Genomic DNA, 14187 nt, shown 5'->3' with positions numbered 1-14187 from the left:
AAAGCTCAACTCAAAAAAAACAACCCCAAAAAAACATTTCCTTCTCTGTTCTTATTCGTTTATTCGTTGTTCTTATTTGTTCGTTCGTTCTTCGATCACGGGTTTCACCCCCATTTCCATTTTCCATTTCCCCAGATAGTTTTCACTGCTCAATTTAAAAATGTTTAAACTTTCCCCTGAAGAACTGTATTCTGTTGTATATTATAACACCTTTTTCTTCTTCTTCTATAAAAGGATGCTTTCGACTTGCTCACCAAATCTATTCATTCCCAAAAAAAAATCCATCTCTTACAGTTCCTCTTTTCTACATTCCTGAAACTCTCCTGCACTCCCCTCCTTCAGCGTCCTCAAACGTATTTTTGACTCGAATGTCACAAGAAACTCATTTTGCAATAAATGTTCGTTTCCCATTAATCGTACACTTTCTAAAATCCAATCTCACCCCTCCCCTCCAAATCCTCCCTATCACCCCTTCCCTCCAAAACTTCCCCATCACCCCTCCCCTCCAAAACTTCCCCATCACCCCTCCCCTCCAAATCTACCCCCTTGCCCCTCCCCTCCAAATCTTCCCCATCACCCATCTCTTTCAAATATTCCCCCTTGCCCCTCCCCTCCAAATCTTCACCATCACCCATCCCTTTCAAATCTTCCCCCTTGCCCCTCCCTTCCAAATCTTCCCCATCACCCCTTCCCTTCAAAACTTCCCCATCACCCCTCCCCTCCAAAACTTCCCCATCACTCCTCGCCTCCAAATCTACCCCCTTGCCCCTCCCCTCTAAATCTTCCCCCTTGCCCCTCCCCTCCAAATCTTCCCCATCACCCATCCGTTTCAAATCTCCCCCCTTGCCCCTTCCCTCCTGAACTCCCCCCCCACCCCTCCCCTACCGAGACTCTCCCTCGCTCCTCCCCTCCTAGACTCCCCTCTCACCCCTCCTCCTCAAAGCATCCTCCCTGCTTCTTCCTCCTTCCAACTTTCACCTTCATCTCCCCCAACCTTCTGCCTCGCTCTACCCCCTCCTCAAATAACACTTCACTGTGCCTCACCCAATCACCATCAAACCTTTTGTCCGCCCCATTCTTCCCTTTCTCCAAGCTATTCTGAAATCTCTGACACACCTTCAACAGCTCTCCCTACCACTTCCTCCTCTTCCACATCTTACCCTATGTCTGCTGCTCTTCTGCTCCAATCGGCTCATCTGATCATGTGCTTGTTAAAGTGGACATCTCTCTGACCATTCTCAGAGAGCCTCCTCAGCGTCGATGAGTCTGGCATTTCACACAGGCCAACTGGCACGGTCTTCAAGCAGCCATCAATCATCTGGACTAGTCTCCCATCTCTACCGCCTCTGACATCAACTCATCCTGGGAATACTTCCAAAGTAAATTGCTCTCTCTCATGCACAGATTTATCCCATCTCGTCTTCTGTTGTCATACCCTTCCTCCCGTCCATGGTACACGGAATCTTGTGGTGAGGCTGTTGCCCAGAAACAACTTGCTTTCGTCTCCTGGAAAGCAAATCCAACGGAAGGAAATCTCATTTCCTTTCACAAAGCCTGAAACAAGTGTGTGTCCACCCTCAGGAGAGCCAGGAAACAATATCTCTCCGTTCTCAAGACCGAACTCTCTTATCTGTCTCCCTCTTCCAAATCCTGGTGGTGTCTGGTCAAATCTGTTTCTGGTGTTTGTTCCCCTTCCATCCCCTCCCTCACCTTAAACGGCTACACGGCTGACTCCGCACGTGAAAAAGCTGAATGCCTCAACTCTGTGTTTGCCTCTACATCTTGTGTCCCAAACCCATCCCTCTCTGTACCCAGTCGTACCCAGCTGCTCCTGGACTCTGGGTCCTTTCCTCCTGACAAGGTGGAAAAGTTTCTGTCAACCCTCGACTCTGATTCTGCAACTGGACCTGACGGCATCAGCCCACGGGTCCTAAAATCCTTTTCTTCCACTCTTTCACTCCCTCTCTCTGTTCTCTTCACCCTCTCTTTTGCTCAAGGTCATCTGCCATCTGCTTGGAAATCAGCCAACATTACCGCTTTGCACAAAAAAGGTGCAAAAACAGATCCTAGCAACTACTGACCAATCAGCCTTCTCCCAATTATCAGCAAAGTCATGGAATCCATCATTGCTTCGGATATGAAATCTTTCCTCTTCTCCAATGGCTTGATCTCTGATCATCAATTTGGTTTCAGACCTGGTTACTCTACTCTGGACATGCTGCTTCTGCGTTCTCAACAATGGATGGGAGGTCCTCAATGCCAAACAGGAAATTAGAGCCGTCTCCCTTGACATATCACGTGCCTTCGATACGGTCTGGCACCCCGCTCTGCTCAGCAAACTCTCCTCCTTTGGTATCCATGGAAATCTCCACGCATGGCTGGCGGACTTCCTCTCTAGTCGTAGTCAACGTGTGGCCCTGAATGGGTTTCTCGCATCTCCTCTTCCTGTTCAGGCTGGAGTTCCCCAAGGCAGTGTTCTGGGCCCTGTGCTTTTTCTGGTCTTCATCAATGATCTCTCTGACTCTCTTGAAAATCCTCTCTATCTCTTTACTGATGACTCTACTCTCTGTCGCTCCATTCCTCATCCTTCAGATCGGCTGTCTGCAGCCTCCTCACTCTCTGCAGACCTGGACAAAATCACAGACTGGGCAAACGAGTTGAACATGTCTTTCAATCCTGACAAATCTCACACTCTTACGATGACTCTCCGAAAAGACCGACTGGACAACCCTCCCATCCACTTTCTGAATAATCCTCTCTAGGAAGTTCTGTCACTCAAGCTTTTGGGTCTCACTATCTGCCATGATCTTTCCTGGGAAAACCACATTTCAAATCTGCCCTCCAAAGCCAGTCGCCGACTGGGCATCCTCCGTCGTGCAAAGTCCTTCCTTGGCACACCTCAGCTCCTCACCACATACAAGGCTTTCATCCGCAGCTCAATGGAATACTGCTCTCCCCTCTGGGCTGGTGCTTCTGCCTCACGCCTAGCTCGTCTTCACGCTGTTGAAACCAAAGCGTTCAGAATCATTGGAATCTCCCGCGATGAAGCTAACTCCAAGGGCCTTTCTCTCACTCACCGCCGGCAGGTTGGTGGTCTTTCCGTCTTCTACCGACTCCTCTCTGGCCTTGCCCCCCCCAGCTCTCTCTGGGCTCTGTCCCCCAAATATTCCTACAGGTCGCACAAGATCTGCCTGCAACCCTCCTATGGTTAAACTGCCAAAATCAAGACTCTCTGCTCACCTTCACTCCTTCATTCCCCTTTTCTCCCGCCTCTGGAACAAACTCCCTCACTCTCTTCAATCCCACTCCACCCTTCAGGTCTTTACAACAGCTGTGCACCACCATCTCTTATCCTTCCCCCATCCAAAACCTTGATCTTTTCTACCCCTGCTAATTTCACCCCAAATCCACTTTTTTGAAATAGCAACTTCTGTCCTGGAAGTCCTTGGTGTCCTTGTGTTTTATACTTCTTCCCACCCCCCTTCCCATGCCTCCTCCCCCCAAGCCCTCTCCCTCCCACACATCTCCCTGCTCTCAAATGTTGTGTTTGTGTGCTTCCCCTTCTCTCCCCATCTTGTCTACCGCTCCCTCTTTTTATATATTTTGTTTGTCTGTTTGATTTGTTTGTGAAATAAATGTTGGCTCGTTCACGGGCCTCGATTCTGTATACAAAAAAAAAAAAAAAATGTAAAGGAGAATCACCTGCTTGAAATCTAATTATTTCTAACAACTTCTAAAAGGTGCCAATAATATTTTCTGGGCCATTTTAGGATTTCTGTGTGGAATAAGCTAAGATTTAGTAATTTTCCATTTTTTTTTTTTTTTTTTTTTTTGATACACTGCAAACCAAAGAAATACATTTGTGGATACCAAAAGATTTTTTAATTTCAACAATATTCTGGAAGAAATGGTCCATTATTTGAGAAAAGTGCAAGGGTGCCAATATTTTTGGCCATGACTGTGCCATTATCGTAAAGGTACTATTATCATTGTCCTTCAGGAATCTTGATTTTCCGGTTCGGGCCAGCTGCGCGAGGCCTCCATTGGCTACACGTTCTTTTGGTCCAGACTACCTGAAAGACAACGCCGGGAAGCGGGGGTAGCCTTCGCTATTCGCGACGACATCACCAAAAAAATTATATCGACACCTGTTGCAGTTAACGAACGCTTTATCTACATGCGGCTTCCTCTCCTCTATGGGAACGCTACTGTCATATCAGCCTACGCGCCAACGCTACAGGCAACGGCAGAAGCAAAATGGGACCTTTTATCAGACTTTATCCTCGATCCTAACCGAGATTCCGGAATCAGACCAAATAGTCCTCTTGGGGGATTTCAATGCCAGGCCTGGAAGCACGTTATTGGTCTCTATGGTATTGGAAATGCGAATGGCAACCTCCTTCTCGAAACATGTGCAAAATTTGTACTGGCAATCACGAACACCATGTTTCAGCAAGCCGACAAGTACAAAGGAACTTGGAAGCTTCGTCGGTAAAAAAAACACTCCCACATGATCGACTATGTGATCGTACGCCAAAAGCATCTGCGGTACACCAAGTTAACACGCGTTATGCATGGAGCTGAATGCTGGACAGATCACCTGCTGGTTAGGAGCAAGTTACGGCTTCGAATCGCTCGGCAACATCGTTCTGCTGGTCAAAAGCGTCAGCCGAGAATCGATGTGCGTCAACTGGTGACAAGCAAGTCTCTCCGCGTTGAGTATGTAAAGTCTCAACGGAAATGTCTCAAATGGTAGACTCTTCATGGTCAAGTTTCAAGCAGGCTGTCCTGAAGGCTGCGGCCGACACAATTCCATCAAAAACAAGGACACGCAACGACTGGTTCGACAAATCTAATGAATCGTTACGTGAGCTCCTGGACGCGAAACAGGCTGCCCACCAGAAAGCACTGTCGACCGGCAGTCGCGCTGATAGACAGCAGTTCCGAACTATTCGTAGTGATGCAACCAAATGCATCCGTAAGCTGAAAGATATTTGGTGGGCCGAGAAAGCAAACGAGATCCAAGGCTACGCAGAGCGAAAGGGGTACCACAACTCTTTCTCCGGTCTGAAAACGGTTTACGGACCCAAACGAAACGGTACTTTCCCCGATGAAGACACTGGACGGTGAACTACTTACTGACTACTCGCACGCTGGCGAAGCCACTTCTCTGACATTCTGAACAGATCATCGATAGTTCATGATTCGGTGATCAACAAAATCGATCAGCGTCCAATTCAGAACCACCTGGCCCATCCACCAACACCAGACGAAATCGCAAAAGCTGTGAAACAGGTCAAATGTGGAAAAGCCCCTGGTTCGGACGGTATTCCGATCGAGCTCTTGAAGTATGGAGGCCACAATCTGGTTACAGCGTTGTCGGTGTTGTTCAATTAAATTTGGGAGGCCGGGGATGTTCCTCAAGAATGGTGTGACACAAAATTAATCACTTTGTTCAAAGGAAAGGGCGATCGCTCGGATTGTGGAAACCACCGTGGAATCTCGTTGTTGAGCATAACAAGCAAAGTCTTCACGAAACTGCTGCTCATTCGACTGGTGGGCAATATCAGTGAGGCAATGCTTCCGGAATCACAGTCTGGTTTCCGTTCAAATAGGAGCACAATTGATATGGTGTTCGCAGCGAGGCAAATCCAGGAAAAAGCAATGGAACAAAACCAGGATTTGTACATGGTCTTTGTCGACCTGACGAAGGCCTTCGGCACGGTGAACAGAGACGCACTCTGGAAACTTCTTGCTCGCTATGGATGTCCAGACCACTTCATCAAGTTGCTGCGGAGTTTTTACGACAAAATGAGAGGCAAAGTGGCGGTAGACGGGGATGAGACGGATGTATTCAGCATTACGATGGGAGTAAAACAAGGCTGTGTGCTTGCGCCAACCATGTTTGGGCTCTATCTAGCGGCAGCTATCGCGCGTGCCTCGAATGATCTGGAGCCTGGTGTACACGTCCGTTCTCGTGCTGACGGAAACCTCTACAACCCCCAACGTCTAAAAGCCGACACAAAGACCAAGACCATGGTAATACGTGACCTGCTGTTTGCCGATGATACAGCCTTGATTGCCCACACACAAGAGGAAATGCAGCGTATCGTTGACCGTTTTGCTGAGGCCATGGAGGCGTTTGGTCTGGTTATCAGTTTGCAAAAGACAGTGGTTCTGTATCAACCAGCGCCGGGAAGCCCGTACGTTGAACCAGCAATTACGATCGGGGATCACGTATTGTCAGTCACAAAATAATTCACGTACCTGGGCACGTGCTTATCGAATACCGCAACCATGGACAAGGAAATCGACCAAAGAATCCGCAAAGCGAGTGTTTCGTTTGCCCGACTCGATAGCAGAGTGTGGAAAGAACGTGGGCTCAAAGTGAACACAAAATTGGCCGTGTACAAAGCAGTTGTCATCCCCTCTCTCCTGTACGGAACCTAATTTTGGAATTGCTATGCACGCCACCTTCGCAGACTGAATGGCTTTCACTCCCGATGCCTACGACAAATTATAGGCATCCATTGGTCGGATCTCGTGCCGGATACGGAAGTAATCGAGTGAGCTGAAATGCAATCCATCACATGCACCCTGCAAAAGGCCCAGCTCCGTTGGGTCGGCCATGTGATGAGGATGGACGCAGAAAGGATCCCACGTTTTATTTTTGTGGGAGAACTGCACGAAGGAGAGAGATCAGTGGGCCGTCCCAAACTGCGTTTCAAGGATACACTGCGTGCACATTTGAAAGAATGTGACATCCCGCTCGACAATTTACAAGCTCTGTCCAGTGATCGACCGAAATGGCGTAGCTTGATCCATACACGATGCGACTCCGTGGAAAAGGGTCGTATAGATGCTGCCAAAGAAGCCCGAAGAAAACGTAAGGAACGCGAGCGGCAACCAGTGCCTGCCGACTCTAAATGGATTTGTACAACTTGTGGACGCCGATGCAAATCGGCACTCGGACTGTATAGCCACAAGCGGGTTCACAAGCATTGAACACCAACGCCGTAACTGCAGGGCGACATGATGACTCTTATCATTATGTACCATTATCGTAAAGGTGCCATTATCATTATGTACCATTATCATAAAGGTACCATTATCATTATGTACCATTATCGTAAAGGTACCATTATTATGTACCATTGTCATTATGAACCCTGGTGTTGGGCTAGTGGCTAGGGTGCCGGCTTAGGATCCTAGGATCCTTGGTTCGAATCCCGGTCAATCGCTGAATTAACGCCAGGGGGGTTGACTCAGCCTGTCATCCTTCCGAGGTCGGCTAATTGAGTACCAGTTCACTGGTAATTCCCTGGTTGTCGTTAAAGGCGGCAAAAAGGGTTGGCGTCAGGAAGGGCATCCGGCCGTAAAACATTGCTTCAAAAAGGGGACCAAAAAACAACAACAACCACGGTTCCCGAAAAAGGCCAACCCCCGCTTTGCGGGGAAAAATGGCCTCTAAAGGTGGTTATTATTTATATATATATTGTCATTATGTACCATTGTAATTATCATGGTGTGCCATTATCCTAAAGTTAATATTATCATTATGTACCATTATCGTAAAGGTACCATTATCATTTTGTACCATTATCGTAAAGGTATCATTATCATTTTGTACCATTATCATAAAGGTACCATTATCATTATGTACCATTATCGTAAAGGTACCATTATCATTATGTACCATTATCGTTGTGTACCATTGTAATTATTATGAATGAATGAATGATCGTTTTAAGGCCATTTTCCCCGCTAGAGCGCGGGTTCGCCTTGCGGGCCCCATGACAATCATGGTTCCCTGTTTGAGGCAATGTTTTTATGGCCGGATGCCCTTCCTGACGCCAACACTTAGTCGCCTCCTACGATGCGCAGGGATACGGTGTACCTATTCTAAACCGGGGTACACACCGGGATCATTCATCCCAGCAAGCTGGTACTCAATTACCAGCAGCAATGCGGGTACAATTACCATTGTAATTATTATGTACCATTGTAATTATTATGTACCATTATCATAAAGGTACCATTATCATTTCAGTAGCATTTGATTAATAGACATGTACCATACTTACATTGTATGGACAAACAGAGAGAACAGACAACAAATTGACCCAAACGCAACACCCCCTCCATGAGCAAGGGTACCAATGTGTTCATCTCATGTTTGGGTCATTGGGGAAGAAGGGGGTGTGTTGCGAGTAAACTCTTTCCTCTCAGACCGTTTGCATATCGTGATCTGTTTCATATGAAAAGTAACACTTGACGAAGGCAGCTGCCTTGCACAGGTGTGTGTTTGTGGGCTGGCACACCTTTGAACCGTTATTGCCTTGTGTTGCCGAGCTCCTCCTCCAACATTGTCTGATCCCAATTGTATGTGCTTTTGTTTGTGTTTTGCATTTTATTCACTATAATGCTGCTTATTGCTGTGCAGGGATCCATCCATAAGGAAAAGTGCTGAAAGAATTTTCAGCATTTGGAAACAGCGAAACATTTACGACGAAGATCTCATCAATAAATTTCGTGAAGCCTTGGGTAAGATTGCTTGTACGAGTACTTGCAACAACATAGTATTTTGTTTAGATATTTCTGCTTTTCTTTACTCTTTTCCTCTTTCCTTCCCCACATTGATTAGCCCTTTCTCTTATTCCTGCCTTCCTTCCTAGTTAACGCTGAGGTTCGAGTGGACACACATTCCAATGTCCTTTCTGAGTTCAGGGTAAGTGCACTTGTATGTTAAGACGTTTTTTTTTTTTATACCTGTGACGTGTCGCATGTCCACAAGAGCTTTGTGTTGTTGTTGTTGGTCGATTTTTACCTCCGGCACCGAAGATAGATTGGAGGTTATGTTTTCACCCGTCTGTTTGTTTTTTGTCTGTTTGTCTGTGAACAATATATCTCAAAAAGTTGTGGACGAATTCGGACGATATTTGGCAGAGATGTAGCGTATGTGACAAGGACGAAACAATTTGATTTTGGTGTGGCTACTAGAATTGTTTAAGTGATTCTTCACCATTGGGAGATCGGGCCAAAACCGACATATAGCAGGATATCTCAAAAAGTTATGGACGGATTTGGACGAAACATGGTGGACAGGTTGGGTGTGTGACAAGGAAGAATTGGTTCAATTTTGGTGAAGATCTGAATGTGGATTCGGATTTGAGAATTATTTAATTTTTAAGTGATTCTTCACTATTGGGAGATTGGGCGAAAAGCGATTGTATAACATGATATTTTAAAAAGTAATGGACGAGTTCTGACTAAAATTGGTGGACGGGTTTGTTAGGTGACAAGAACAATGCAATTCGATTTTGGTTCAGGTCCAAATCCAGATTCAGCCTTTCAGTGTGATACAAAACTTAGAATGTTCAGCCTGGCGGAGGTATGCGCTCTACCGAGTGTCGTTCAAGTTGAAATGTGCACCCATTGGTTGGACAACTCCCGGACCACACCCACATATGTCGTTTGACTCTACCCACCATAGTACTGAGATGACATATGGCGGCCATCTTGTTTCCTGGTGGCCAAATACTTTAGGCTGTTTTGGCCTCTGCTGATTATACACTGTCTAGCTTTGTTGCATCAGATTTCCATTGGCTTTGTTTGGGTTGAGTGTTAAATTATTAGTAAGGTTTAATCAAGCCCGTACGTGCTTCCCTAAAAAATAGCATTATGTAATTTTGAACAGCCCCATATTGGGTTTACACAATCCATAACCATGTGACAAATCGGCTCGTTCTGATTACCTCCGCCACCAAAGGATGATGGAGTTTATGTTTTCACCCCTGTCTGTCTGTCTGTCTGTCTCTCTCTCTCTCTGTCTGTCTGTTTGTGAACAAGATATCTCAAAAACTTGTGGTCGGATTCGGATGAAATTTGGCAGAGAGGTAGCGTTTGTCACAAGGACGAAATGATTCGATTTTGGTGAAGATCCGGATTCAGATCCTGCTACTAGAATTTTTAAAGTGATTCTTCACCATTGAGAGATAGGGCCAAAAACGATACATAGCAGGATATCTCAAAAAGTTGTGGACGGAGTTGGACGAAACTTGGTGGACCGGTTGGGTGTCTGACAAGGACAAATGGATTCGATTTTGGTGAAGATCTGAATATGGAATCGGATGAGAATTATTTAAATTTTTTTCTTCACCATTGGGAGATATGGCCAAAAATTATACATTGTGGGATATCTCAAAAAGTTATGGATGGGATTTGGATGAAACTTGGTGGACAGGTTGTGTGTGTGACAAGGAAGAATCAATTCTATTTTGGTGAAGATCTGAATATGGATTCGGATATGAGAATTTTTTATTTTTTTAAAAGTGATTCTTCACCATTGAGTGATATGGCCAACCGGGCAGATGTATGCTCTCTACTGAGTGCTGTTCTAGTTCTTTAAGTGATTCTTCACCATTGGGAGATGGAGACAAAAACGATATTCAGCAGAATATCTCAAAAAGTTGTGGACGGATGATTTTGTTTAAATGTGATTCTATGTTGTGATTTTCTGGTCTACCCTGGGATACAAAACGTAAACTGTTCACCTGGTGGAGGTATGCTCTCTATTGTGTGCCGTTCTAGTTTACCCGAGTCTAGGTCTACTGTAATCTATGTAGCCCACAGAGAATAATAACACAACCCTTCCTGCCGCTCCTGTATGGAATGGGGGCACTAGTTGCCTGAAGCAAGACCCAGTTGTCCGTCAGATTCGTCATTGATGTTGAAGCAAACCATGAAGACCCTTGGGAGATTAATTGTGCAATACCTTCAACAGCAAGGATGAGAGTTGTTAGTGACTGAAAGTAGTGGACCCAGCTTTCATCCCCAGTCACTATGCGCTGGAAGAAAGCATCACCTTATGTTTCGTAACGTCGCAGAAGTTCTTCACATGCATCTACTTGCCGTTCTTAAAGTTTGGGTGTGAGTTGTCTCGGCACCCACCTTGCAGACACTTTGCATAATCCCAGCACGTTGTGAATGAGTGCGTCAGTGTGACGATGAAGTGCGACATTTTTAACACCAGATATGTCCCTCCTATTGCATTGAGCAGCTATCTAACTGTTTCACACCCACAACTACCCGAGTATTTCTGGAATTTTCAAACTAAACACATAGCCGGTGGGCAACATTCTTATATTTACATGCACAGAACTTAACTTTATTTACAATGCTATGACCCAGGACCTGTTCTTTTTGGAAGAGAGATTGGAGGGGAGAGAAAACACAACAAAACACTCATAAATGGCACTTGCTGCTTGCATCTTGCTTCTTGCTTCTTCCGTGTGCGTCTAACAAACCAGATGGCTCCCTGACCGCCACACAGGCCATTTGAAGCATCAGGGCCATCTAAACTTGCAGAACTTCTTTATCCCCAGCACACAATAATAAAGAAAATGCTTTTATTTGCTTTCCATTGGCCAGCAGGGCCGTTCTCACGTGGGCCAACTGCGTGGCATCAATGCCACTCAACAAGTGGTCCGAAGCTGCAAGATGATTTTGCAGCAAGATGCTGCACAGCAGAGGTGCAAGGCCACAAGGCTTGTGGTCCATAGTGTGTAACAAGGTGCAGCAAAGTGGTTTGGCAGCAAAGTGCTGCACAGGTCGGCTGCACAGGTGCAATAAAGGTGCAGCGAAAGGGCATGGCAGCAAGGTGCTGCACAGTTCGGCTGCACAGGTGGAACAAGGGTGCAGAATGGATGCTGCTCAGGTGCGATGGTGCTGCACGGTTCGGCCTCCAAAATGGTCCTGGGGCGGGGGTGAGAGACAAAGCACAACAAGCAAGCGGAAAAGACGCAGTGGCACACAGAAAAACAAGGTGATGCGGCGCGAGGGACGTGGAAGAGTGAGCAGAGCAGGCTCGTCCCTAACCGTCCGTACCCCCCACCATTGGCTACTCTACCCTAACCCCCCTTGTATTTACAGTCCGTCACTACGTCTTGTCTCCCATATCCCCCTCTAATTCTAAATCCGTCTCCCAGTCCCTCCCAGGAAGGAAGGGATGGAACAAACACACTGTCACTTTTACGTCGTAATGCGTCTCACTACTCAATCAGCTTACAGAGCCCTGGTGTGGAGCTCGCTCTCCTCGGTGAATGGCTGTGGATGGTGCGAAGGTAACGTTAACTCATTTCAACTACCCGGGGTCGTACCCTGCCAATCGGCCTCTTTGAACTATGTGGTTCTAAGAACCCGAATTCCCATTGCCCGCACTGTGGTGCTCTCCAAAATTTGGGTCTCACTCCCGCAAATTTTCACTCGTGCCCTCACAATTTCGGGGCTGGGTCGTGTGGCCCAACCAGCAGGTCTAACTACCTGCGCACCTCCGCCACTGAAGCCGCCCCCCCGAGCTTCCCTGCTCCTGATGACTACCTAACTGGGGAAGGACCTCCCTGGCTCTTACCCCCTCATGCCCACCTTGGCATTGGGCAACCCGGGTCCTCTCCTGGGATCCTCGGACCCCACTCAACAACTACCCGAACCGGCTCCCAGAGCCTACCTACGGCCTCACCTGGCCGACAAACTACCAGTGGCGGAGTGCCCCAATAACCATACGCACTAAGTAAGCCACACGCCCAGCCATTCCACAGACGCATGCACCCAACAAAACACTTCTTTCCACTACCCGCACCACAGGTGTCAATGTCCATACAATTTACCTATGCCCTCTACCTGGCTTTACACTACACCCCCCACCCCCCGGGCTTTCGTGAATGGGTTCCACTCCTCCCCCATTCACTCCTTCACACCATGCATTCCACACCTTTTATTCCACACCAAGCATTCCACACCTTTTATTCTGCACACCCCTTCAATGCTAGGAAGGCCTCATTGCACTCCCTTGTCCAATTAAACCTTGTCCCCTTCTCCGTAAGCCGGTGAAGGGGCCTGGCTATTTCCGCAAATTTTGCCACAAAATACCTGTAATAGGAGCAGAGTCCCAAAAACCCCCGCACCTCCTTGATGTTGCGAGGTGCGGGCCACTCCTCTACTTTGTGCAATATCACCGCAGGCAGGTTGGTGGTCTTTCCGTCTTCTACCGACTACTCTCCGGCCTTGCTCCCCCAGCTCTCTCTGGGCTCTGTCCCCCAAATATTCCTACAGGTCGCACAAGATCTGCCTGCAACCCTCTTATGGTTAAACTGCCACAATCAAGACTCTCTACTCACCTTCACTCCTTCATTCCTCTTTTCTCCCGCCTCTGGAACAAACTCCCTCACTCTCTTCAATCCCACTCCTCCCTCCAGGTCTTTAAAACGGCTGTTCACCACCATCTCTTATCTTCCCCAATCCAAAACCTTGATCTTTTCTACCCCCGCTAATTTCACCCCTAATCCACTTTGTTGAGGTGACTTTTGACTTCTTTCCTGGAAGTCCTTGGTGTCCTTGCGTTTTATACCTATCCTGCCTCCCCCCAGGCCCTCTCCCTCCCACACATCTCCCGATGTCCCTGCTCTCAAATGTTGTGTTTGTGTGCTTCCTCCCCTTCTCTCCCCATCTTGTCGACCGCTCCCCTTTTTATATACTTTGTTTGCTTGTTTGTTTGATTTGTTTGTTTGATAAATGTTAGCTCTTTCACGAGCCTCGACTCTGTATACAAAAAAAAAATAAAAAAAATACAGCGCAGAGCGCAGGGCACGGGGCACGGGGCAAGTTCGTGTACAACAGTCAATTCAATTCACTCGTTCTGCAGCTCAACTCGACTCCTTGCGCTCTCCCCGCGTTCTCGTGCGTTCTCAAGCTCAACTCGCACTCCAGCTCCACTGATCTGAACTCGGAACTGTGCACACGACTCAACTCAGGCTCAACTCAATGCCTCGACCCGACTCCAACTTGAACTCTCTCCTCAACTGAGGCGGGGGGGAGGGGGGAGGCTTGGAGCAGGGTCTTATAACTCCGCCCCGGCCTTACCCGAATGTTCCAAGCCCCACCTCTCATCGCCGTGGTCAGCCACTTCCCTCGAGCTCTGATTGGCGGCTCATGCTTACCGGCCACTCCCCCCTTGCAGCTCCTTCCTTCAGCCTTGCTGGACTTGTTCAGGCTGAGCACGTGGCATTTCAGCGCCAAAGGACCGCCCTACTCACAGGCCTGCTCAACGCAAAACTAACACAGGAAAGGACCGCTTACATTCACGAAGAAATAACTGAACTATCGCGAGGCTTCATGTTGTGGTGCGTCTAC

At 47.4% G+C, this 14187-nt stretch overlaps 1 protein-coding gene across 3 annotated transcripts in view; it reads left to right on the top strand.

Moving 5' to 3' along the window:
• Positions 1-14187, top strand: part of RPRD2 (regulation of nuclear pre-mRNA domain containing 2) — a 196737-nt gene that overhangs the window by 57047 nt on the left and 125503 nt on the right. For all 3 annotated transcript variants that reach the window (XM_078771718.1, XM_068107064.2, XM_068107063.2), the window contains exons 3-4: positions 8444-8544; positions 8676-8728. In XM_078771718.1, the coding sequence (XP_078627844.1) occupies positions 8444-8544; positions 8676-8728 (154 nt within the window). The remainder of the gene's footprint in view (positions 1-8443; positions 8545-8675; positions 8729-14187) is intronic.

This window comes from Myxine glutinosa, chromosome 2 (assembly GCF_964187855.1).
Source record: "Myxine glutinosa chromosome 2, kmMyxGlut1.1, whole genome shotgun sequence".
Classification (NCBI taxonomy): Eukaryota; Metazoa; Chordata; class Myxini; order Myxiniformes; family Myxinidae; genus Myxine; species Myxine glutinosa.
The sequence above is the reverse complement of the archived record's forward strand: the minus strand, read 5'-3'. Positions and strand labels throughout refer to the sequence as shown.